The sequence below is a fragment of the Nelusetta ayraudi genome, unplaced genomic scaffold (assembly GCF_046127955.1).
Source record: "Nelusetta ayraudi isolate G7.1 ecotype Tasmania unplaced genomic scaffold, CSIRO-AGI_Nayr_v1 ptg000070l, whole genome shotgun sequence".
Taxonomy (NCBI): domain Eukaryota; kingdom Metazoa; phylum Chordata; class Actinopteri; order Tetraodontiformes; family Monacanthidae; genus Nelusetta; species Nelusetta ayraudi.
The window spans coordinates 888258-912242 of NW_027466120.1; the positions used below are offsets into that span (position 1 = coordinate 888258).

Here is a 23985-nt window from a genome sequence, read left to right on the forward strand (position 1 = left end):
CCCCGCGATCGCAACAGGGATAGATACCTGTAGGGCTGCTCCCCTGTGTGCGTCCGCAAGTGTCTGGTGAGGTTTGCTGAACGAGGGAAGATTTTTCCGCAGTATCTAAGTGACAGGAGAAGGCGATAGGAAAGGCATACGTTTAAAAACAAGCGGGAGAATGGCCAGAGCGGCGTGAAACGCAACATGAACGATGATGGCGGAGAGGACAAACCTGCAGGCATAGCGCTCCTTCCCCTTGCGGAGGATGGCCTCCGAGAGCGAGGGTGGCGGAGAGCGGAAGTTGAACAGTGGATGAGCCGAGTGTTGCAGTGAGTTGGGCGGCGCGTCCAGCTTCAGAGCGCCAAAGCTCTCCAGCTTCTCCGTCATGTTCTCCATGGCTGACATCTGGGAGAGGGACGGAATATTTCAATGAGATCGACGGTAACATCTGCTTAAAATGCCTTTTACTCAAGTGCATTCTGCTGTTCTGTTGTTCCTCAGGACAACGATTCACCAGGGGAAAAAAATGCAGCGAAAAAACAACGCAATTTTAAAATCACGCATGACAGACAGGCAAGTGCATGTTGTCATTGTAAGAGTGCGTGTGTGTGTGTGTGTGTGTGTGTGTGTTAATGTGTACCTAAAGAGAAAAGGAAGCATTGAGAACAAAGACACAATGTCAGAGAAAAAAAACAGGGAGCGAGGGAAAGAGACAGAGAGCGGAAGCAGTATATCAGAAGTGGGCCTTGTTTGTGCTTAAGGCGAGTCACCTCCGTGACCTGTAACACATTCAAAAATGCTCAAGTACCGTCCACTGCCCCCCTCCCCCTACCCCCTGCCCCCACATCACCTTCCCAACGCCACTACCGCCAACGCCTCACACCCGCCCTCGGCTTCGTCCAGACTCCTTTGTTCTCTTCCTCTCGCCTTCGTGTGATGAAGCAACTGTAGAAGGCCTGCAAACTGGCCAAATGAGGCATTCAAGAGCCCCCGATTGATGCTGCACAATATAGTTTCAGATACCCCCAGCTGATAGCCGCTTCCCCTCCATGGGAACAAAGGGGCCCGGTTGTGCGGGAGTTTATTTGCCAAAAACAGCTTACATCCTTCCTTTTTTAGCGAATACGGGATGGGAGAGACACAGGGACAGACACCGCGTCGCAATGTGTTTATTCACAGTCTGAGAATGGGTGGGTGGGAGGGATGGGGGGTAATTCCGTCATGAGACTGAATTAGAGGTGGCATTGTGTTTGGAATTGCTGGGAGTATCACAGCTGAGACACCCTCATATGAGAAACGGGAGCTTGCGAAAAAACTTCTCGTTCCCAGAGATATTGATCCTCAGCTGTGACTCATGTTGAGTGCAGCCCAGGCTGTGCTGCTGTCACACGCAGTGAGGCGTGCAACTTTAGATTACGTGGCAAACCCAACCATTTGTGAGGAATAACTGCGCACATATCATTTTTTCATTCACTAATTTCTGTTCACGTAAATATGTGATGACGTGCGCAAAAGAGTACACTGCGAAGTCACGGTTGATCCTGGACGCAGATTCTCAGGTCAGATTATACCGTTTCCCCAATGAGAGCCCCCCATTCTCCTGGAGACAAACACAGGATGTCCTTGATGGACATGGTGCTATTATCTAGCCGGCCAGCCAGCCACAGAGAAAAAAAACTTGGAGCGCTTGAGTTATTAGCTGGCCTGCGGGCTCCCAGCGCTCAAAACAATGCCACAACTAAGATTAGCCCTGCCAGGAGAGGCGGTTTGCTACAATTCAAACGGTTATTATTCTCTCTTTTATTAATACTATCATTCCATGTAATCAAGATTTGTAGAGGCTGGGAGGGTCTGGGGACAGTCAAACAATGTGAGTGATTATCAAAGGGTCTACGATAACACAGCGTGTCTTCTGAAAAAGGTAGAAGTGACGAGGTACACAGGCGCCATTCGGTAAACAAAGGAAGAAATCGTACGGAACCCTTGAGAAAATACACATCAACACTGTGGAATGATGGTGCACTGGGCCCTATCAATTCAGGTTAAAGCAGCGTGGGAGGCAGCAGTGAGGCAAGTTCTCATAATACATGGATTGAAAATAATAGTTGATAGCATCTGGGAATAATCAGCTTGGATGCAATACCTGGAGACCACATCCCCTGTTTGGTATTCTTGAACTGCAGTGCAGTTTCAAGCACTCATACATATTCACTGTTTCCACTATTTACTGTTCATACCGCGTTTGAATTGTGGATGTGCTTGTGGACCTACCTGTGGATGGAAAAGTGGCAGCGATGGCCTGAGGAACTTTTCCTTCAGAGCTCCTACAGGGTCGAGTAGCTTCCTCTTCTCCACCCTGCTGGACCAATGACAAGGCAGAGGGTTACGTACCAAGCTCAGAGTTTGTCCCCGACCCTCTGGCCCTCCACTTATGTCTTATGTTTAAAAGGACTGGTGTGTCTGGTCGAATCGGGGCTGAAATACCTGTATATGGGGTCCATGAAGAATGCAGAAGGCTTGGCATAGTGCAGAGGTGGTGGCTGGTGAGGTTGTGCCTGAGGCTGCTGGTGGTGCTGGGCAATTGAGGACTGGTGCAGTAACTGGGAATGAGGATGTGGAAAACCAGCTGGGGCTTCATCCTTGATAGAAAAACCCTTCCCGTCTCCAAAGACATGGTTCTTTTTGTTTGACGGCTCGGCCGCTGCCACACCGTTCTGACCGACTCTGCTCCTGCTGCCGATGCTGAGGTCCAAGGGCTGTTCTTCGCTGCTTGATATTGCTACAGGTCCACTGCTGCTCTCTGTGCTGTTGTTGGGGTTGGAGGGTTTCGTAGGGGTCGGGGGTGCCAACTTTGCCTCCTTGGGCTTTGTGGTCAGATCGAACGGAGAATCCGCTGTGGAGGCAGGAGCAGCCGTGGCACCAGAAATGATCTTCTGTAGCTGCTCGCGCGGCGACTTGGGCTCCGCCTTATAAAACATACCCGGGTTGAGGGCGCCTCGGTCAGCGGTGAAGGGATAGAGGGAGTTGTGGAAGTTGGGCAGGAACTGGAAGGGAAACATGGAATGGTAGGGCAATGGACCCATCTTTTTCTCCGGATGAAGGCCTATCAGGCCCGGGCCAAAATATTTCTCGGCGATGGAGGCAATGGCTTTGATGGAATCGGTGGTGGCCACACTGGCGTTGGTGGAGGTGGGTGGAAGGGCCTGCTCATCGGGCGGCGGGAAGAAGGAGTGCTGGGATGATGCAGAGGAAAGAAATGGACGATCAACAGTAAGGTTCCCCGAACTGGACATGGCTGATATCAGTGCGCTGTTGGTATCGTCTCCCTGGTGGCCCTCTCGACTCGGTGTGGCCCCGGATGGCTTCCTCCGTTTACCGCTTCGCTCACGCTCACTGTCTCCTTCGCTCTCCAGGTCAGAACCATCACCTGAGGCAGTACCAGTAGTGGTGTCCATGTCTGTCCCGCTTGTGGTGTTCACGTCTTCGAGGTCGCTACCGTCAGACATTTCCATCATCTTGGATTTTTGCTTGCCCTCGCCACCCGAGGACAGATCCAGTTTGATGTCTTTTTCTTTCTCGTCCAGCTGACTGAAATTATTGCCCCCATTGCTGTTCATGGAGTTGAGCAGCGAGAGTGGAGGTGCATCGAGAGGACTCCGGGGCAGCTTCACCTCCTGGCTGCCACCGCTTAGCGGGCTCTTTAATAAGGGACTTGCCGGCAGTAGAGGTGGTCTTGGATACAGTGATGGGGGAAAGATACCTGGGAATCCATGTGGAAGGGATGGGAAGCCGTGAGGTCCAGGGGAGAAGGGTAATGCTGCATGAGGGTTGGGCCGTGAGGGAAAGTATTCAGTGAAGCCTAAACCAGACTGGTTCAGACCTGCAAGGTGGTGATGATGAGACTTGGCCTTGGCCAGGATGGGGCTGGAGCTCATGGGAATGCCGGGGTTAAACATCCCCACTGGGGAGCCGTAATGGTTCTTGCCCTCACAAAAGCGACGGTGCTTGTTGAGGGAGGAGGTAGTGCTGAACAACTGACCGCAGTCCTTGCACTTGATTTGAGTGCGGCAGTCAGCATGCATGCGCTTGTGGCGACAGAGGTTTGAGAACTGGGTGTAGGACTTGTGACACACCTCACCTGGGGGAGCAGAAAGACGGAGCCCGTCAGGGCCTGGTTAAACCCATTTTAACACTGTCTCCAACTGTGTATACCAAATCAACTGCAACATACGTATGTGAATAAAAGACAGACGAGCTTACAGAATTGAGACCAAACATTCTACTGCATTTACCCCTCCACAATAAATGCTGAACATTTGCAACAAATTTACCATGAAATACATCTAGTCATTAAAAAATTTCCAATGGATAATATGGTTTTTCCACATATTAAAATAGATCTGTAAATTGAAAAAAGCCAAACTACCCAAGAGGAAATGCCAAAATAAATGAATTAAAAAAAAGAAACAATATATCATTATATAACATTATAAGAGAGATCATTGACAACAACAACAAAAAAAACATAACTCATCTCATACATACAGCTGTGGAGGAAGAAGCATGAGATCCACAGACGGGAAAAACATTTGGAGTGAAAGTCAAAGATACGTATAAAATTGTTCAAACTGGAGGTGCTTGGCTACACAGGCGCCCACTTACAGATAAAAGGTTTGACACTGCTGTGGATGTGCTTGTGCTGCTTGAGGCCCGACGAGGTGGCGAAGGTCTTGCCACACTCGGGACACGTGTGAGCGCGAGCACCCACGTGCTGGGAGCGGATGTGGCGCTGGAGGTTGCTGGGATCTGTGAACACCTGAAATTTGGAACAAGCACATGATAATTGCGATTTCCACCATCGCTGGCAACACCTATTCACATTTGCTCTACCAAATTAAGGTTTCAACTTCAGTTTTTTTGACTTTTGAAAATGCTGTTTGTGGAAAAAACAACATGTACGCCCAGTAGAAGCACGAGTGAAGTCTGAAAAAGGCCTTTTTTGAGGCAGATAAATCGTGTGTCCAGTGCACAACTTACGTGCGAGGTGTGCTGTACCTTATCACAGTTTTCACACTCAAAGCGCTTGCCACTGTCATGTGACATCTGGTGACGAATGAGGTTGGACTTCCAGTTGAAGGCTTTGGGGCACTGGTCACACTTGTACTCCCGCTCCTCTGTGTGGACAATCATGTGTTGCCCCAGACTTGATAAGGAGAGACACAAGCGAGTCAGTCACATCAATAATCCAAGAATTGTACAATTTGCAACGTGGACCCCTGACCCTGACTCGATGTGTCAGCTCTCACCTGTACTCATTTGGGAAGATCTTCTCACAGTCTTTGCACTCGTGGACGGGCTCGTCGCTGTCCTCGCGCTCCTGCTTGAAGTCTTCTCTCAGCGTGTCAAAGATGGAGCCCGTGCTGGTGCACGAATACTTCTGGTGCCGCCGCAGCTCCAGAGTTGAGGAGAACAGCTCGTCGCAGTCTTCGCAGCGATACATCTGTTCATCTGTGAGCACACAAAGGGCCTGAAGATGCTGAATCTGTTTGCTGGCAGGCAATTAGTGCCAAAGCAGCGCCGTGCAGAGCCTAGCGTGAGCTGCAAACGAACAGGATCACGCCAAGAGCAAAACAAACAACGGCGTCTGGCGCTCAAGTAAAATGGAAATCAATAAGCAGTGAAATGTGGCCTTCATTAACGCAGGTAATTACCTGTTAAGGCAAGGACTTTAGGGTGTAATAGCACACAGGGGAAACAATAGGGGCCGGTCTTCCTCTTCCCCGTTGATAACCCTTACAATACTTGTCACCAACAAGGTCAAATGAATAAAAGTCCTGCCAACTCTTTCAATAGCGAGTTCCTGAGTCCGACGCCAAGTTCAGCAGATCAGCGGGGAAAGCCCAGTGGAGAAACGTTGTGCACGAGCATAATTGTGTGTAAGTGCATGTGTATGTGTACCTGTGTGTGTGTGTTCGTGCGTGTGCGTGCGTGCGCACACGTTTGTGTGAACTTTTTCCATAAAGGAAAGAGCCACTAGGAACAGAGCTGAGCCGGGCCACAGTGGTGCCAAACCCCAGCCGTGGTTTCTGCACCAACCTGCCGTACCCTGGTTGTCATGACCCAGTAGACACGCCCCCCAACCACCCCCCCACCCTCCCGCCCCCGCTTCCCCACCTCAGCCGCCCCCAGGTGTCCCAGCACGCTGCGTACTGCCATCCATCATCTGGAGCCACACTAAATGACTTTATCCAAAACCACTAACAGCGCACGGCTCACCTGTTCCCCCGCTGCATGTGACCGTTTATCCAGCTGGAACTTCTTGGACACATTAAAAGGGCATTAGTGTGGTGATGCTGATGCATCTAACCTTGGGGAAGAGGATATAAACGACCCCCCAGTCAACGGGCCATGACGTCGAGCTCAAACGCTAAGGTAACTGGCCTCGCTCTGACACCGACCAGTAGCTTGGATGTCCACTACTGTTCAAAACTCTGGGGTCACTGACTCATTTCTACATTGAGCTCCATCAATATCAAATGTCCATTATGCGGTCATCATTACAGAAGCTGAAAGCTTTAAAATGGCTTCTTTTTTTTTTTTTTTTTAATTTCTAAAGCAAAGCTTTGTGACTTGTTAAGCACATCCTGACTGATTTTTGAGGAGCCAGTCAGTCAGTCAGTCAGTCAGTCAGTCAGTCAGTCAGTCAGTCACCCCAAACTTTTTAACGGTAGTGTAAGTCGGTTATGGGTTGCTCAGACACGACCCACCGGACAATGATAGCAGCGGGAAGATGAAAACAAGGGGAGAGTCGCGGCGAGGATGCGCGTCATTAAAGGCGGTGGCGGGTGCGTGCATGCGACGTACAGGGCGCGTTGCGAGCGCGCAGGGTGGGACGGGTGAAGGGCTGCGAGGGTTGTAAAGGGGGAGACTAATAGCTCTCTGGGAGACGGGGTGGGGGAGGTGGGGTAACACAATTATATGCAGTTAAGCAGCTAATCTGGGAGAATGGCTGAGGTCTCGCGGGACTCCTCAAGTCCTCCACTTCAAATTCCTTCCCCGATAAGCCCAAAGCACAAAGAGAAGAGAGAGCCGGGCTGCCAAGCTCTCCCCTGCTCTGCGTCGCTACCTTTCTCGACGCAAACACGCAAACAGACCGAGACACGCACATAAAGCCGTCCGCCTGCAGTCCTGCAGGACCCCCGGACCTTTGATTTTTTTCCCCCCCTGCCAAGGCAAAGACAACCTATTGCACTTGATGTCTTCTGTCGGCCCCCATCCCAGTCACAACAACACACAGCACCGAACACCGGTTTGGCTCCGACACACACACACCCGCTCGCACATACGCAGGCACACACACACACACACGCGCGCGCTGGCAGGTGGAGGGTTTCTCTTCGCTCTCCGCCTGCCGCCATCCACATATGAGAAACGCACACAGAGGAATTGGACAAATCATTTGCAAGTCTGCTTTGTCTGTGACGCCATGTAACAACACGCCAATCTGCTTCTTTTCAATAATCAAGCTTTGCTTTGAGCTCCTGTTTCCCCTCAGCCCTCTTGGCTGAGGGATCAGTGCAGCAGCAGCAGCAGCAGCAGCAGCAGCAGCAGGCCGAGGGGGAGACGGCAGAGCATCTCACGAAACATCTCCTTCCGCTAGCCACTTTTTCACAATCAGAGGCAAGTGAGAGTAATCTGATTTTTTTTTTCTTGCTTCCAGAGAGACTGGAAACACAACAAAACAAGGGAGCCTGACAACCGGCGCTCACCGCAGTAACCCTGAGATGTTAAAAGATACACAGCGGAACCACGGCCCCTTTTCTGCTTAAGTGAACTTTGAACGACAAGCGTGGATCGACACTGAGCAGCTGTCTCGGCTAGATCAACAGATAAAAAAATGGATATATTCAGTGTGACGCAGTGTGCAGGAGCAGTGAGTGCATGTGGCTGGGGTTACCCACTCAAAGAGGAGACGGGACCTAAAAACATGACACACTTGGAAAATGTGAGGCGGCTCAGTGTATGGCAAGATCCGGCGGGGCACTCAGACACACGATCCGCCACATTTTTTATGGTATGACTTAAAATAAATTTGAATAAACAGAAAACAGAGGGGAGCTCTTGTCACTTACTCAATTTGTTACACTGACACGATAACCGCTAATGAATTTGCCCCTCCCCCCCACTTCCTCCCAATTACAGATGTTCATTTTTTTGTTTTGTTTTTTGCACGAGAGCCATGCAAATTTGAAAAGAAGTTGATTAAATAAAGTATTACTTAAATTAAAAAAAAAAAAAAAAAAAAAAAATCTAAACTAAACTCAACTTCTGAAATATTCAAATATGAACATATCAAATAATAAACAGTGATTTCATTTTTATTCAAATTATTCCTAGCAAAATTGGAGTGGATGAATGAGTTGGAAACCAAAAACTTAAAAAGTTAAAGATATGTTTGAACAGATAATAATCCTTTGTTTCTCGTTTAAGCTGCAGAGACAATAATAAATTGCAACGCATTTTTTTTTCATGAAGCCTTTGCCGATGTGACTGGTTCAACTGAACCCCACAGTCTCCATTTAAGTGCTTCCACAGAATGTGTTTTTTTTTTTTTTTTTTTTTTTTTTTTTTTTTACAGAGATGGCCTTCTGAGAATTTCTGTTTCTGGCTTACCGTCAACAGAAAATTTCTGGTCGGTTCGGATGAAATATGACAAGTGCCAATCGACACCCTGATACGGTATTTCATGCGCAGAGGCCCTCTGCTGTGCCCCCCCCCGCCCCCCCTTTCTAAATGACAGGTACAAGAACGGCCTTCGACCGCATGTTTTTTTTTTTTTTTAACCGTAGAATTTGATTTCAACATTTTATTATTCGGATAACATCGGCTCACATTTCTTGATGAAAACAAAGGTTTTTTTTGAAGAGATGGCTGTTTTTCCTCTTACACCAGCAGCAGACCAACGGGCTTTGCGGAGAAGTCTTTCCGCGAAAACAGCGCGGGATGCAGCTTGGAGTTTGTTTAAAATGTGTGCTAATGACGCGCATTAATCTTACCTTGTAGGTTGGGTGCCATGGATCCCTCGGGGAAAATGCCGTCCTTCATATACACCAGGAGCTCCTCCCCTGCATCAATGTCCCGGACGGCCTTATAATAAATCTGTGGAGGCAGAAAAAGGCGAGAGAGACTCTTTAACTAGCGGTCAAGATGGAATTTTGCATTCCGGACCCTAACACATTTATTACCGCAGTTAATCAAGGCCTAATACTTGATACTGAATAAGCACATTAAAAGGTTGGGGGAAACGCGCGTTATTACAAATGCGGAAATGTGCGCACTTCCACAACACATTTTACGCGTTATTAGTAGCCTTTTCGTTAAAAGGCGATCGGCTCAACATCATTATACCGGCACACACGATGCAAAAAAATAAATAAATGGACGGATCTTATTAGACTTAAATGCAATGAAATAACAAAAGAGTAAAAGAACGGTAAATCCGCCCCACGGAGCTGATTTAAAACACAGCATTGGGTGTTTATTTTAAAATGAACTGAAGTGAAACAATAAAAATAAAAAAAAAAAACAGAGGAAAATGATGAAGATGGAACGTCGCTGATTCCGATCGATCTGAAAGAAAAGCAGCGAACGACACTGAAACATCACTGCCTTTTTTTTTCTTTTCCTTTTTTTTTTCTTTCTAATATTACAAGAAACCGGAAACAGGGTTTAAAGTGAAGCATAGCAATTTCTCTAATTTAGGGCATTTAAATGTGTGTGAATTCTGGCATGATTTCAGCCTCCACAGCCAACTTCTCCAAAGGAAATAAAAAGACGGAAACCAGAATGTAAGGCCGAGGTCCGGGGCCCGTGGCAGGACCTGATCTCACACCTTCTGATTTGACGCATTAAAACCAAAGAACGGCAAACAAAGTACCTTTCATTTGGAATAATTTAAAAAAATAAAATAAAAAATATTTTCTAGCCACAAACAACAACAACAACAACAAAAAAACTTGCACCACCGGGAAAGAGAAACGATTCACGGCGCACACTCAAAGCGCTGACCATAACCACATGGGGGCGCTGTGCACCAATTCAACAACAACAAGCGCGGCCACATCCAGGAGGGCTGAACTCGCACACAGTTGGGCGCACAGTGGGACCGCAGTGGAGCCAAGAGTCAAGCCAAGAGTCGGCGCGAGTCTCAACAGACACCCGGAGCAAAGGCCTCCCGATCCCCGGCATTATCACTTAGCATCACAACAATCTATCGCCTTACTACACAAACAAGGAAAAGTGGAAAAAGTCTCGGTGCCCGTTGCAGACTCCGTTCCAACCTGACCGTTTTCTTCTCCGTGAGGCGGAAGAGTTGGGAAAGTTGCGCCGCGCTGCGGAGAGCCTCCAGCTGCAGGAGCACTTCGGTCCCGCCGGAGTTGGCGACGCAACCCATAACCGGAGCGAGGAGGAGTGGAGCGCAGGAGCACACGGGGGCCGGGGCAGCGGTGGTCCGACGGGGCGGCCGGGCGAGGTCCGCGGACGCTGGGTGATCGATCGGTCAATTCGGGAAGTGAGGATGAAAGCACGACGCTCCTCCGCTGGGCCACTCTGTGATCTAGTCAGTGCGCGCGTCTTTGATGATGATGATGATGATGATGATGATGATGATGAGCCTCCCCCTCTCTCTCTTTCTCTCTCTCTCTCTCTCTCCCTCTCTCCCTTGTCTGACTCTGTCTCTCTCTCATTAGCGATTGCCCCTCGGTGCTCTCCCGGTTACCCGTCGGCCACTCCTCCTCCTCCTCCTCGTCTTATCTCCAGCCAGAGGGACTACACAGGACCTGCGGCGCAGACCCCTCCCCGCATCTCCGAAGCCGTACCGCCGCTTTGGACACTTGATAAATCTATTATTGATGTAAATAATGGATGAAGCAGCAGGACAGACTTGCACTCGCCTCTTGTCAGTCACTCGATCGCCGTCTCTCTTTCACACACAGACACGGACGTGCATGTGGATGTGTACATCTGTCATAATTAAGTAAAGGCCTTAAATAATCTTGTTATAAATTGCGATGAGGATTATTTAGGGAATATAAAAATATCAAATTTATACTGGATTGTATTGTTTTCAATTTAAAAGACTTTCGACTTTATTCGCATATTTTAGATTCAGAATTAAAACAGATTTAAACCCTTATGGTTAATCTCTGAAATGTTATTATTTTAAAACATTCTTAATTGTTAAAATCATTATCATAATGAAAATATATTGATTTTATATTTAATATATAGGCAAATACATTAAAAAAGCAGCACAATTTTTAAACATATTTTCTACCTATCAAATATTAAACTTTTAAAATTAATAAATTGATTAAAATAAAAAATAATAACATTAATACTAAAAAAAGAAAAGAAAAAATAATCTCAATTTGTTATCATTACAATCCCCAAAAATAGATCAACCAACTTATTAGTGTAGAAAATATCCGTTTAACTTTTTTTGTGTGCAGGATTTGGATATCCAGCATGTTATTATTGTGTTCTTTTTCTCTCTCTTTCTCTTTGTGTGCACGCGTATGTCTCTGTGTGTGTGTGTGTGTGTGTGTGTGTGTGTGTGTGTGTGCTCTACAGTAAGGCCCGCACAGTGAGACCTGCCTTGACCTCATCATATCTGTCCAGTGTTGAGGAGACAGATGCCTCATTGATCAATGCCAGCCTGAGGGCCTTGCAAAGAGCCCCCACCCAGTCTCACACACACACACACACACACACACACAAGCGAATGCACACAAAACCGATGTCTACTTATTGATGGATCCATCGCGGGGTAGAAGGCCACATCAAAAAGCGGTGGGAAGGACCCCACTCCCAAACACAAAAGAAGAATAACTGACAAGAAGGCGGACAGGGTTCAGCTTCTCTTTAAACTCCACACAACTACCCCCCTTCCACACACACACACACGCACGCACGCACACACTCAAACAAACACCAGCCTTTAAACTCTCTCAGCCTCCTCTTTATTGGACACAACTTGGCACTGGGCACATTCAACGGGGACTCGCTCAAATACTTGTTTTGTGTAATTGTTGGTAGCCTAAATGAATGGGAAACGTTTCATTGGTGTGTACACACTCCGGCACGCTCACAAACAAAAACGCACTGTGGGACACACACACACACACGTAAGCACAAACGCAGGAAATGTTGATTTGCTTTGTTTTGAGGGGCCATAATTTGAGGAGGTTAAATAATGCATTAGGACCAATTTGCAGGCAGGATGATAAGTGTTGATAAGTGACAACATTTGCTGTTAGTGTTTGTGTGTGTGGCTATTTGCAGATGCCTATGCAGAGGACCAGCGCACGTATCAGACAGACATATTTTTCCCGCGGCTACATCAACCCACACATGCAGGCAGATAGATCATAAGAACACAAAATTGCTGCCTTAAAATAAATGGCCAAATTAGGCATGGCCTCGCACAAAATTTGTATATCCTGCATCTTTGATGAGCAACAAACAAACAAATAAATTATCCACTTCACCCCCTCTTTTTTTTTTTTTTTTTTAAAGGCTACTGCCCACATTGAAATTTGCCCTGTGTGCACATATTTCCATAAACTCATGCATTGTGCAGAAAGAAAAGTAAAATCCCCGTATAGTGCGCTGAATTATACATTCAAGTGCTGAGTGGCCACGTGTGTTAGTAAATAAATGATAGGGCCGTACCTGTGAGACGCCACACTGAGTAAATGGTCTGGCGAACAAAAGTGGTGGACGCTCGGCGCAAGAACAAACGACGCATCAGAAGGCAGCCGTGCACGTGGCCTTTTATGTTTTGCGCCTAATAACTCCCCACAATTTTCTCCTGCGACCCGATTCTCTTCTTGACATTGTGCGGCAGTGGCAGGGGGCACTGATGTGAAAATCTTAAAAGGATTAGATGGGTTGGTGTTGCCCGGGCCAATTGGTGCTTGTCAATCTCTGAGGCCCCCGTGTGTTTCCCCCTTCTTCTCCTACTCGGTCCGAGACCCCCCACCCCCCGACCCCCCCCTTTTTTCCCCCCTCTCTCCACCGGTCAGGCTTAGTGTCTGGGAGCACACTAGCCTGTGCCCGTCGGTGTGACAGAGTGACAGGTGGCAGATCGGAGACAAGAGGACGGAGGAAGGAGACAAAGAGAGCGAGGAACAGGCAGGCAGGGGACAGAGTCAGCGGGAAGCGGGGTGGTTGTTGGGAGGGGGGGGGGTGCGTCGTGTAGGCAGGGATTAGGACACAAATAAGAGCAGAGTGACAAGAATGTGGAAACACACGGGCGAGACGCACACATGGCGAACTGTCGTGCGGACGCGCTGATTATTTGCCTTGTTTACTGTGGAAACGTGTTGCAACCGATTTCAGTTCAAGGTACTGGGGTGCAAAGAAAGTGCCGCGCTTTATAAACAGAGCCAGAGAAATGTGTCACTTTAGTGCAGCAGTGGGCTCGTTGCAAGGGTTCGGGGTCTAGTTATGAAGCAGTTTGGGGTCTTTATGGGCACTGGCTGGGCATCCCTCCAGAACCGACCCCGTGCCAAGTGTGCTGAGAGGCAGAGGGAGGAAAAGCCCGGGCATGAAGAGCAGAGGAAGGACGGAGAGCGCTGCCTCCAGCAGAGGAAGAAGACCTCAACAGCAGCTATATAACACACACAGACACACACACACACATACACACACACAATATTCTTTGGCCTCTCGCTGTGGATCGTTTTTAGCACACACACACACACACACACACACGGCATGACCACAACACAGGCAGACACGCAACTGTCAAGTGTGCTGGTGGTCCGACCAGGGACCAGGGTCGCTCACCTGGTCTCCGGTCAGGTGGCAGGCGGCGAGGTTCTGCTCCTCAAAGGACAGCGCCGAGCGCACGTACTTGAGCCAGCTGTTGCTGCTGGCGTCCGGCCCCGTGTCCAGCGCAAACTTGACGTTGCCCATGTTGTCCACCACCTGTTGGAGACGGAGACAATGTGTTGATTAAAAGGAATGAGTCGATTGTTCAGGAGCGCATATTTGTTTTTGAAGCCTGTGATTTCAATGAGAGCATTAAAATATTAAATAATAATAATTTGACAAAAGACTGCTCACTTCCACACCACAGCATCTGAAGTAATATCTTAATTGATTGATCTACAGTTCTTTTTTTTTTTTTTTTAAATGTATTAATATATGTATGTATTTAAAATGTATAACGTGACTGATCTCAGTCTGTGGCCACCCTAAGGAAACATTTCTGCCTCCGCCACTGGTGGCAAGAAGGAGTTTGATGTCAGTCAACTAACTGCGAGACGCACAGGGGCAGCATGCCAGTGGGTGTCAGGGCCACCTAACCCCGTCAATCCCCAGTCAGAGGAGAGGGAAGGGAGGGAGGAAGAGGGAGGAGGAGGGAGGTGGAGGGGGGAAGAGGGAGGAGGAGGGAGCGGACAAAACTGTGGCTTCTTTCACTTTGTCTAAAGACTTTCTCTGGCACATATTGATCACCCTTTGTAACCCCCCCCGAGAGTCTGGGTGGAGGTTTCATGTTACTCGCCCTCTTAGGGAATAGAGGAGGAAGATGAGGAGGTGGGGGAGGAGGTGGACGAGTAGGAGGAGGTGGAGGAGGAGGAGGACGGAGGTGGAGGTGAAGGAGGCAGAGGAGAAGGGAGAGAAGAGGGTCTCGCTGTGGAGCTGTGGGGAAAACCAGGCGGGGGGGAAGACAATGCTTTGTGCATGGGCACACACACTCACACACACACACACACACGCACACGCACGCGCACACAAAATGGGTTCCCATTGATCACAAACGCGTCAATTACCACATTCTTCTGTAGTTTGACAGAGAATGAGAGAGAGTCATCAAGCCGGGCAAAGGAGCAGATATTGGATGACAACAAATTTATGGAGCAGCAGAGATCGTAATTCCTTCTGTTCTTGGCTACTTTGCACATCATTTCTCCTTTGCATTTGTCTGTTTGTGTGTGTGTGTGTGTGTGTGTGTGTGTGTCTGTGTGTGTGTGTGTGTGTGCGTGTGTGTGCGGTGTGGGGAGACCCCCTCAGCCAACCAACCCCTCTCCACCAAGTTTTGGGGTAGAAGCTAAGATTTCGCCCCCAGTGCCGCATGTGATACCGAGACCCTGCAAATCCTCCGGGGAGGAACTGGGCCGAGACCGAGCAACTCCTCTAATTACAACTACCAATCAGGCCGGCCGGAGTTGGGCGCTGACCTCTCGCTCCACTCGGCGCGCTCTTAATCACAGTCAAACGCCGGCTGAGGGAAATTGAGGTGTGACGGAGAAGTACCAACATGCCAAGTGACGTTTTTAGACGCACAGAGGCCTGTGACCCTTGCTGTCACCGCCCCCCGACACCCCCACACCCCAGCCCCCGACCCCCCTCCCCCCTCCCCCCACCGGTGTTTCTTCTCCCAGCTCGTAAAGTGTGAATGGTCATGTTCATGTTGTCTGGCCGGCTGGGCGCGTGAAGAAGGTGTATTTTGGTGGGCCGGGGAGGGTGGGATGGGGAGACGGGGGGGCGGGCGCAAGAGGAGGGCGGGGAGCAGCGTAGGTGCCAAGTTTGGTGAGTAAATACGTCAGGGGTTCTGGTCGGAGGTGTGGAACAACTGCAGCGTGTGTCGTGTTTGGGTAAATGCGGCAACTGCGCCCGGCGATGTGTGCATTGTCGTGTTTAACAGCTTCGAGGCAACAGAAATGTTGCGCCACTCCGGAGGCCGAGGTGTGAGTTTTTGCCCCCTCCCCCGCTTTACAATAACAATGCCTGCTAGTTGCCAGGCCTAAAAATAATCGAAACCGCGTCTTACGTTTAAAAAAACGAAACAAAAAAAAAAAAACGTCACTCCACGAGACCTAAAACTAAAAAGTGCGGTGAAAGAGAGTGTTTATGCAAATCAGTCTCCCTTTTTTGAACGCATGTATGTGTGTATATATATATATATATATATATATATATATATATATATATATATATATATATATATATATATATATATATATATATGTATGATGTGTAATTCACACTGGGATCAAGAGCGCTTATAAATAAAAGTAGCAAATCTTTTCATTCACACCTCTTTCACATTCTCAGCCGCCAGTTTGCAGCTTGAACACTCAGCTTGACAGAATCCAGGCTTTTTTATTCAGAGTGTGAAAACTCACTGAAAACAATCCACGCACCCCACGCCCCCCCCGCCCCCACCCCCTTTCCCCTCCTCACCAAATATCTTTTCTGCATGGCTGACCAGGTCCAACCGGGCCGCTCTTGGGTACCACACCGGAGCGCCCCGGACACGTGAGGGGAAAAACACTAATGTGCGGGCCGGAGTGGAGGTGGGAGCGCTTCCTTTGTGGTAGAGGGATGAGGTGCAAGCAGGAAAACTGCGCCGACGGACAGACAAACAAAATAAAAGCACCGGAGCGCTTCTTTTCCTATACACTCGCTCGTGGGTTTGATTTTAATGGCCAACAGACGGGCATGTTTGTTTTGCCGTTCTTCGCACGTGTGCAATGTGTGCGCGCTTTTAGGGTGGGCGGAGGTGGGGTTGCCAACACCCGACTGTCTCCGGCAGGACGCCTGATTTATAAGGCTTCAAATGAGGTGCAACAGAGAGGGGGAGCCAGAACAAGCCGCCGGCTGATTGTTTGTTTATTTACATTTCTTTCTCATTCGCGCTCTCGCTCCCTGCGTCGCACCCAGACAAGGGGCATCTGGGTGGAAATCATCAGCTCCACGTGCGAATGAGCTTCACAAAAACAAATCAGGGGCGTAGCTGCTCACAGTCTCCCTCCCAAAGCCCCCTCTCTCCCGCCTCGCACTCAAAGGCCCAACACAGTGATCGCTTCAGACAAACTGTTTTTAGTAGAACAGCAAAATTGTTTTTTTTTTTTTCAGTTTTCAGTCCTATAAAGAGAACCAGCCTCTGCGAAGAGACCACTGCCTTGTATGACGAGACTCATTTCCTTGTTGAACTTTGACCTACGACTCAGGATGTAATAGCACACAGGGCTCTTTTTAATAGAACAACAGATTAGTGTTGATATCGTTATGGCTCAGATGGTTCATCAAACGCAATTGGCTGTTTCTTGCTTGGTGGTACAGGAGGTAATCCTCATCACTCAAAGGTGTCTGGGCTCTGACATCCCTCCCCATACAAAATCGCACGGAATTGTGTTAGAATGAGATCCAAGTCACAAAAACATCAAATCTTTTCCTGGCCAAGAGAGGCAAGAAAGAAGAAATGGCTCCTTTTGTACTGCGTGAATTAATGCCATCATCCAAGTCACTTACGTTTCCGCCTTTAAAGCTCCCTCTATATATTTATGTGAGCAGGCAGTAGTTGAAGTTGACTTGTGCGACAGCGCGCGCACACCTGCGCGGCCGCGTGCGCAGACACGCTGAGTGAAAGAGAAGCCACTCTGAGTGAACAGGATGCAGGGAACACTCCACAGGAAGCTCTGATAAGAGCGCGACACTTAGACCGCTCCTCAGACACACAAAGGGGAACCTTTGACAGCCAGGAACCTTTAATGGACGTCTCGGCAGGCCCTCTCCTCCGCCAGTTATATCTGACGGATGTGCGTGGCGTGCGGGCCTGAATTAAATGAGGAAAGTTGCTTGTATGAGCAGAGATTGGTGACAAGGTACATATTATTATTATTTTTGTGTTTGTTTGACAGAGGGCAGAAAATGGAGCTTGAGCAGAGCTCAGCGCTGATCGGTGGAGCGGAGTGCATGAGAAGACAACCGCTGTGATATTGTGCGTCTGGATAGGGAACATTTTTTATGAAGTGTGATCTTGGACCTTTGTTTTTGCACCGCCGAGTGTGAACACACCCTGGTTTGTGTGTGGGTGTGTGTGCGTGTGTGCGTGTGTTTAATGTTAGGAAGTAGGCGATGGTTCACATGATAGTAAAATCACTGAGAGCAGCGGCTCGTGTGACGAACTCTACAAATTCATGTGATTTTTTTTTTTTAGCAGGAAAAGAGCCTTTGAAATAATGATACGGAAAAGTAAGGCGTTGCACTGGCTCAGAGAATGTAAAGAAAAAAAATAGAGCGATGGGAGTGGGTGCAATTCCCTGTAAGGCTGCTGGGGGGCAGTCTATAGAATGAAATCTCTGCAGGCAAGCAGCAGAAGTGGAAATGAAATTGTGTTGGCCTGATGCAAAAACATACAAAAACAAAATGAAAGAGTAAGACTCTCTCTCTCTCTCTCTCTCTCTCTCTCTCTCACACACACACACACACACACACAGAAGGCCAGCCATGGACAGGGAAGTGTGACAGTGACAGATTGAGTGGCTGTGAAGCAGGCTGCCTCGCTGGTTGTTAGAGGTGTTGTGAATTAAGGCGCTGGACGACTAACTAGAAATAAAGACGTGTGTGTGAGAGTGTGTATCCTTTCTGGAGAAGGGTCTGTTTCCAGTTGGGAGGCCCCTTTACACGCAAGCGCGCGCACACACACACACACACACACACACACACAAACACACACACACACACACACACACATAGACAGACGGACTAATAAAGTGTCTGACACAGTGCAGAACCCCACAGCTTCCATAGTGTGTTTGTACATTCATGTGTGTGTGTGTGTGTGTGTGTGTGTGTGTGATGGATGGTGACCTGCAGAGAAGACCATACCCTGCCAAATCACTCAACAGTGTAAATGGGTGTGCGTCCATCCCAATTTGTGTGTGTGTGTGTGTGTGTGTGTGTGTGTGTGTGTGGAGCTGAGAGGTGGGCAGGCCCACAACACGTCCTGTCAATAAGCCTTCTCGAGGGCCAGGAAGAGGAGAAACATAAAGAGTGTGGAGGGCAAAATGGACACGGTGACAACTGCTATTTTATTAAAGAGTCTCTGCTGCCTCGGCGGCGCTGCTGCAGTGCGGATGGAGAGAGAAAAATGCATGCGCTGAACGAACACCTCTCGATTCTTCACAGATGGATGGATGGAAGCAATCTGTGCGCCTAAGTAGGATGTTTTGACCGTTTGTTACTTGAGATAAAAAAAAGACACTGTACGAGACAAATATGTGTAAATATCCTGTGAGTAGACCTGTGAGTATGTGCAAGAAGAAGGAATGAAAAAAAGCCTGCAATTTGTTTGTGTGTGTGGCTGTGCATGCATTAGGTGTGTAGCAAAAGCCAATTACTGAAGTAATAGTACACCTGTGTATCCGCGTCTGGCAGTCTAATGATGACAGCTAAAGAGGAAACCGCTCGTAAATCCAAACACACAGTGACCCTCTCTCTCTCTCTCTCTCTCTCTCTCTCTCTCTCTCTCTCTCTCACACACACAAATACACACAAATACACACACACACACACACACACACACACACACACACACAAAACCTCTCCATAGTTTTCAACTACTGTGTTGCATACTGTGTATCTTTTTTTCTCTAGTCCCCACAAGTGAATCCCACTTCATAAAAGCCGGCTCTCTGAGCTCAATGCGAGCATTGATTGCAACACTTGCATGAGCGCAAGGTGTTTTTGCGTGTGTGTTCGCGGTGGTGTCCGTGCGACGGAGGTGTGTGAAGGTGGGTGAAGGTGTGATTCCATGTGAACGGCTCTATCTGGGCCGGGCAGCCATTGACATAATTAAAAACCAGGCGGTCAGGCAGGCAGGCCAGGGACGGCCTGGGGCCTTGTAAAAGCCATCTGGGTTGTAGTGTGTGTGTGTGTGCGTGTGCGTGTGTGTGTGTGTGCGTTGGTGTGTCTACCACATGCAATGTGAGTGTTAGAATGTGGCCCGAGTCACTAATGACCCAACTGGCTTCACCTAAATCAGCATCCCGGCACTCGGCGTCACACGCAGCTCTATCATTTGTGGTCAGCGAGCATGTGCCACACGAAAGAACCGCCACGTGAAAGGTTCCCGTTTCTATCTCCCACACTCACCAAATCACCCCCGCCCCCGTCAAACTTCATTCTCTTTGGTTCGTCCTACCCGTTTCCTCCCACCCGTTTAACTGCTCTGCCCGGTAAGACGACAGGGCTGGAGGTGATGATTTATGAAGCGGCTCCACGTGGAGGTAACTGGCCACCGAGAGGACCGGCGTGGGATGTTACTGTTGCTGTCGCACAAACTGAGTAGAGGTCAAAGATTTGAAGGTCCCAAAGTCATACGCATTTTGAGGAATTTGTTTCTGCGCGCTGGACTCCAGTAACGCCCGTCTCGATCATCAGCAAAGAGTTTGTTTAGCCTCTGTTTGCAGCAACCAGCAAAATCATTTGGCTTTTACTTGAGTGCAGAGGCTGATGCCTTGTTTGGATGTCTGGAAGGGAGTCAAACGCCTGAGGTACATGGCAAAGAGCGGAACCAGAACTGTGTTTTGGCCCACAGCGTGGAGCAAACAGAAAGAGTACAGAATGACGGAGCTTCTAAATGAAAAAACAAAAAAACAACAACAAAAAACATCAATAAGATCATAAACTTCTATCAAACACATATCTGCCCTGCCCAGCATAAGGTTTACAGCCGGGTAGGATGAGAAAGGCAGCAGCCAGCTTTGGGTTACGACCGCGTCATATTAAAAGCTTTCGGGAACTTTGAACGTGCGCGACAAATGACTGCAAATCCTTGTTATTTTTAGCATCTCGCCACCGCCACGTCCACCTTGGCTGCCCCCCCGCAGCTCTGCGGAAGGAGCAGGTTGCCATGTGCCGGGTTGCCAGGTTAGGGTTACGTTCTGAACAGGAAGCGAGCATGCTTTAAAGGAAGAGCAGTGGCAGTCCTCCGGGCCTGAGCCTCGTTAATGAAATGGCCTCCGCGTTATTTACAGCCGCTTGTTAAAAGGCTGGATAGGGTGCGCAGGGGCAGGCGTGTGTGTGTGCGTCTGCGCGAGCGTGTATTTGCGCTCGTGTTTGTTAATGTTGCCTCACTTGTGTGTGTGTGCATGCATGTGCAGGGGCATTTGAGAGTTTTTTTTTTCTCTCTCTCCCCGCCTGTGTACATGTGTGTTTTATGTGTGTGAGATGTGTTCAGTGTGCAAGTGTCTGCGTGCACAGAGGTTACCATCATACTATGTCTGTTTTACTGCTGGCCAGTCTTTTACAGGCCCAGCTTTATGGTACGTATTCAGGGCAATTAGTGTGCAGATATATTGGTTCATTATGGCCAAGCAGGTGCAGCGCGAAATGGGGGAGATATATGAACAGTACATCAGGGTCACACACTATGTGGCGTTTGAAGGCCAACAGCTAGACTTGTGCGCGCGACAAATAAAACACACACACACACACACACACACAGACACACACGGGGAGGAGCCAGACAGAGGGAAGTTTTTTTTTTTTTCTCAGAGACGGGTCTGTCAGAAAATTCATGGTTTTAACGAGAAAAATGTGTCACGCTAAAATGAGCTAAAATAATTGTTAACAGGTCCGAGATTTCAATGAGAAAAAAAATGACTTAATGCTGCAGTGGGCGTGTCTGAAGAGAGGGGAGAGCATATTGGTTGTTCATTGGATGAAAGTGCTTAACCTGACGAGCCAGCCCTCACACACAGACACACAAGTTTGCAAAAGGAAATATTTATATACTGTGGTGTAAGTGGAGGTTGCTAAGATCTTTTTAAATTGAAATAGGTTTATTGAAACGTGTCCAAACATGTTTTTTTTCCCCCTCACGAGCCGCCCTGAAAAGATGCCATGCAGTAAAACATCAAATGAAGACGGTACAATGCTGTTTTTCAACGCTGCGCCTGGATATCAGCCACCGTAGCTTTGTGTTTCCTAAAGCCAACAACAGAGGGAACATAAAATATCGCTTCCTGGGCTCAAGCAAAAGCACCTAAATCAATCAAGCATAATGCATCCACGCCAAGAATAATGGGAAATAGTGCGATGAGGAAGCTCGCATTCAGCCGCGCGTACACTTGACCTCCACTCCAACGACTGACATCGGAAGTCAAACACAAAAATGGGACAATTCCTGGAACTGTGCAAACACAAATAGGGAAGTTGTGCTCAGCGAAACTTTGCAGTGCTCGTAGGGACTATCGATAATTTATTAACACTTCAATAAAGGAATACTTCCTTCAACAACAGCCTTTGCGAGACAATGGCGAGCAGAGGGTGGCACAAAGACGCAGAGACACAAGCGTGACAAACACTGTCAGTTTGTGGTGTTTTCTGCTGATCTACGGCAGACAGGCTGAGCTGCATCCGTCCTCACCCCTCTGCTGTTTGCTTCCTGCTCTGCTCCAAATCTACTTTTCTCCCGCCGGCGACGCTGTTCCCGAGCCTCCGATGACGGAAACGGACAAGAAACAGAAGTTGTCATAATCTGTCTCCCTCATCGAGTCTCATCTGTCGCCAGGATTCTTTTCGGCAAAAGCTGCACCCGAGTCCTGGTGTCTGTTCGTGGAGGCGACGGAGCAGCTGGGATAGGATGAAAAGTCGACGCGTGAAGGTTTGAATCGAGCAGGAGACGAGAGCGAGTCCATCCTTTGCCTTCCCTTGGTTTCAGCCTAGATCAAACTCCACCTGGGTCCGTGCAGGAGGTTTGAATTTGAGAGTAAGATCAAATGACCCAAAATGCATTGTGCAGTAAATTTTTGTCCTCTCCCCAGAGCATTTTTTTTTTTTCTTTCAGCAGTTGGCCAGGAGAGCATGTAGCAGAAGCCCGGTACAGTGGCATGGCCTGCAAGGACTTATTGAAACCATGTGAGTGGAACTGTAATGACCAGACTCCACTTTATTGTCTCAGTAACTTCTCAGCAGTCAGACGAGAGGCAGGCAGCTGCTCCTCAGTCTGTAGACCCGACATAAAACATCCACTCTTCAATAAAACATCGTCAAAAGGTTTGGATTAGTCCAAACGCGTCTGCTCAATAAGACACTCGATTGCTTGAAAGTCTACGTGGGCCAAAATGTGACATTTACTACGCATCTGAAGCGGTGCGTTGACTTTTTTTTAATGGTTTTAAGAGATTGAAAAAATATGTGAAAAAACTAAAAGGAAACTAAACAATATGAATGTAAATAAATACATATTAGTAGGTATACACTTGCTTTCAGGAACAATAGATGCCACAACAATGGATTAACATATTAATATATATATATATATATATATATATATATATATATATATTACAAAAATCTTAAAAAAAGTCTTATTACACAAAGTAAAATGCTTCGTATTAGTATGTGCAAAAGATAATTAACATCTTTCACATTTTGTCGAATGGCACAACATCACTGGCCCCACTTTACTGTTAATCGTCACTGAAAAATGAAGTCCAGTCCAACCACTGAGAGCTGCGTCTGGAGATTTGTGCGGAGAGCCGCTCTGCTCTGCCCAGGCAGATTATCTGCGGCTGCAGCGCCGTGCGTGATACTATGAGACGTCTTACTCTCCTCCGACAGGATTAGACGCATATCTGGATATTCTCAATCCAAGCGGAGCATAATTTCACGTGTGTGAGTGTGTGTGTGTTCAGGTCGGCACTCCGTGGGTGGCTGCTGAACTTTAGCACGCCTGAGTGTGTTTGTGTGTGTCCATGTTTATGTGCATGGGTATGTGTATAGCACTAGACTACACACACACACACACACACACACACACACACACACACACACACACACACAGACACACACTCACACACACACGCCTGGCCTAGGCCTCCCCTGCTCTAACCCTAACTGCAGGCAGGCGGGGCTGAGACAAGCCAGGATCGGAGGGCCAATAAAGCTCCGTCTCCAAGTGTCGGCCGCTGCAGGCAGCAGAGGAAAAGGCCCACTTTACTAGTTGTGTAAGCCATTGTTTCATTTCCACACTTCTCTCTCGCACCACTCTGATATTTCTCAGGGTTTTTGGCCCCGGTTCAAGTGCGAACACAATACAGCTATTGAGATCATGGCTCACACCTCCTGCCCTCCTGAGTCAGCCTCTGGCTCTGGCTTCAGCGCTCCCAGCTACCACCTTGTACCAAATTAAAAACATTA

General features: G+C 48.2%; 1 protein-coding gene across 9 annotated transcripts in view; it reads right to left on the minus strand.

Annotated features, from left to right (window-relative positions):
* The window catches only part of prdm16 (PR domain containing 16), a 166414-nt gene that overhangs the window by 8900 nt on the left and 133529 nt on the right, over positions 1-23985 (minus strand). For 3 of the 9 annotated variants that reach the window (XM_076042376.1, XM_076042375.1, XM_076042379.1), the window contains exons 4-12: positions 13834-13974; positions 9039-9141; positions 5289-5490; positions 5020-5185; positions 4645-4798; positions 2467-4153; positions 2254-2341; positions 215-387; positions 28-105 (exon numbers count right to left, since the gene is read on the minus strand). In XM_076042376.1, the coding sequence (XP_075898491.1) occupies positions 28-105; positions 215-387; positions 2254-2341; positions 2467-4153; positions 4645-4798; positions 5020-5185; positions 5289-5490; positions 9039-9141; positions 13834-13974 (2792 nt within the window). Of the gene's footprint in view, positions 1-27; positions 106-214; positions 388-2253; positions 2342-2466; positions 4154-4644; positions 4799-5019; positions 5186-5288; positions 5491-9038; positions 9142-10327; positions 10763-13833; positions 13975-23985 lie in introns of those variants that run through there. The other 6 variants (XM_076042381.1, XM_076042380.1, XM_076042382.1 and 3 more) reach the window with 5 other exon arrangements.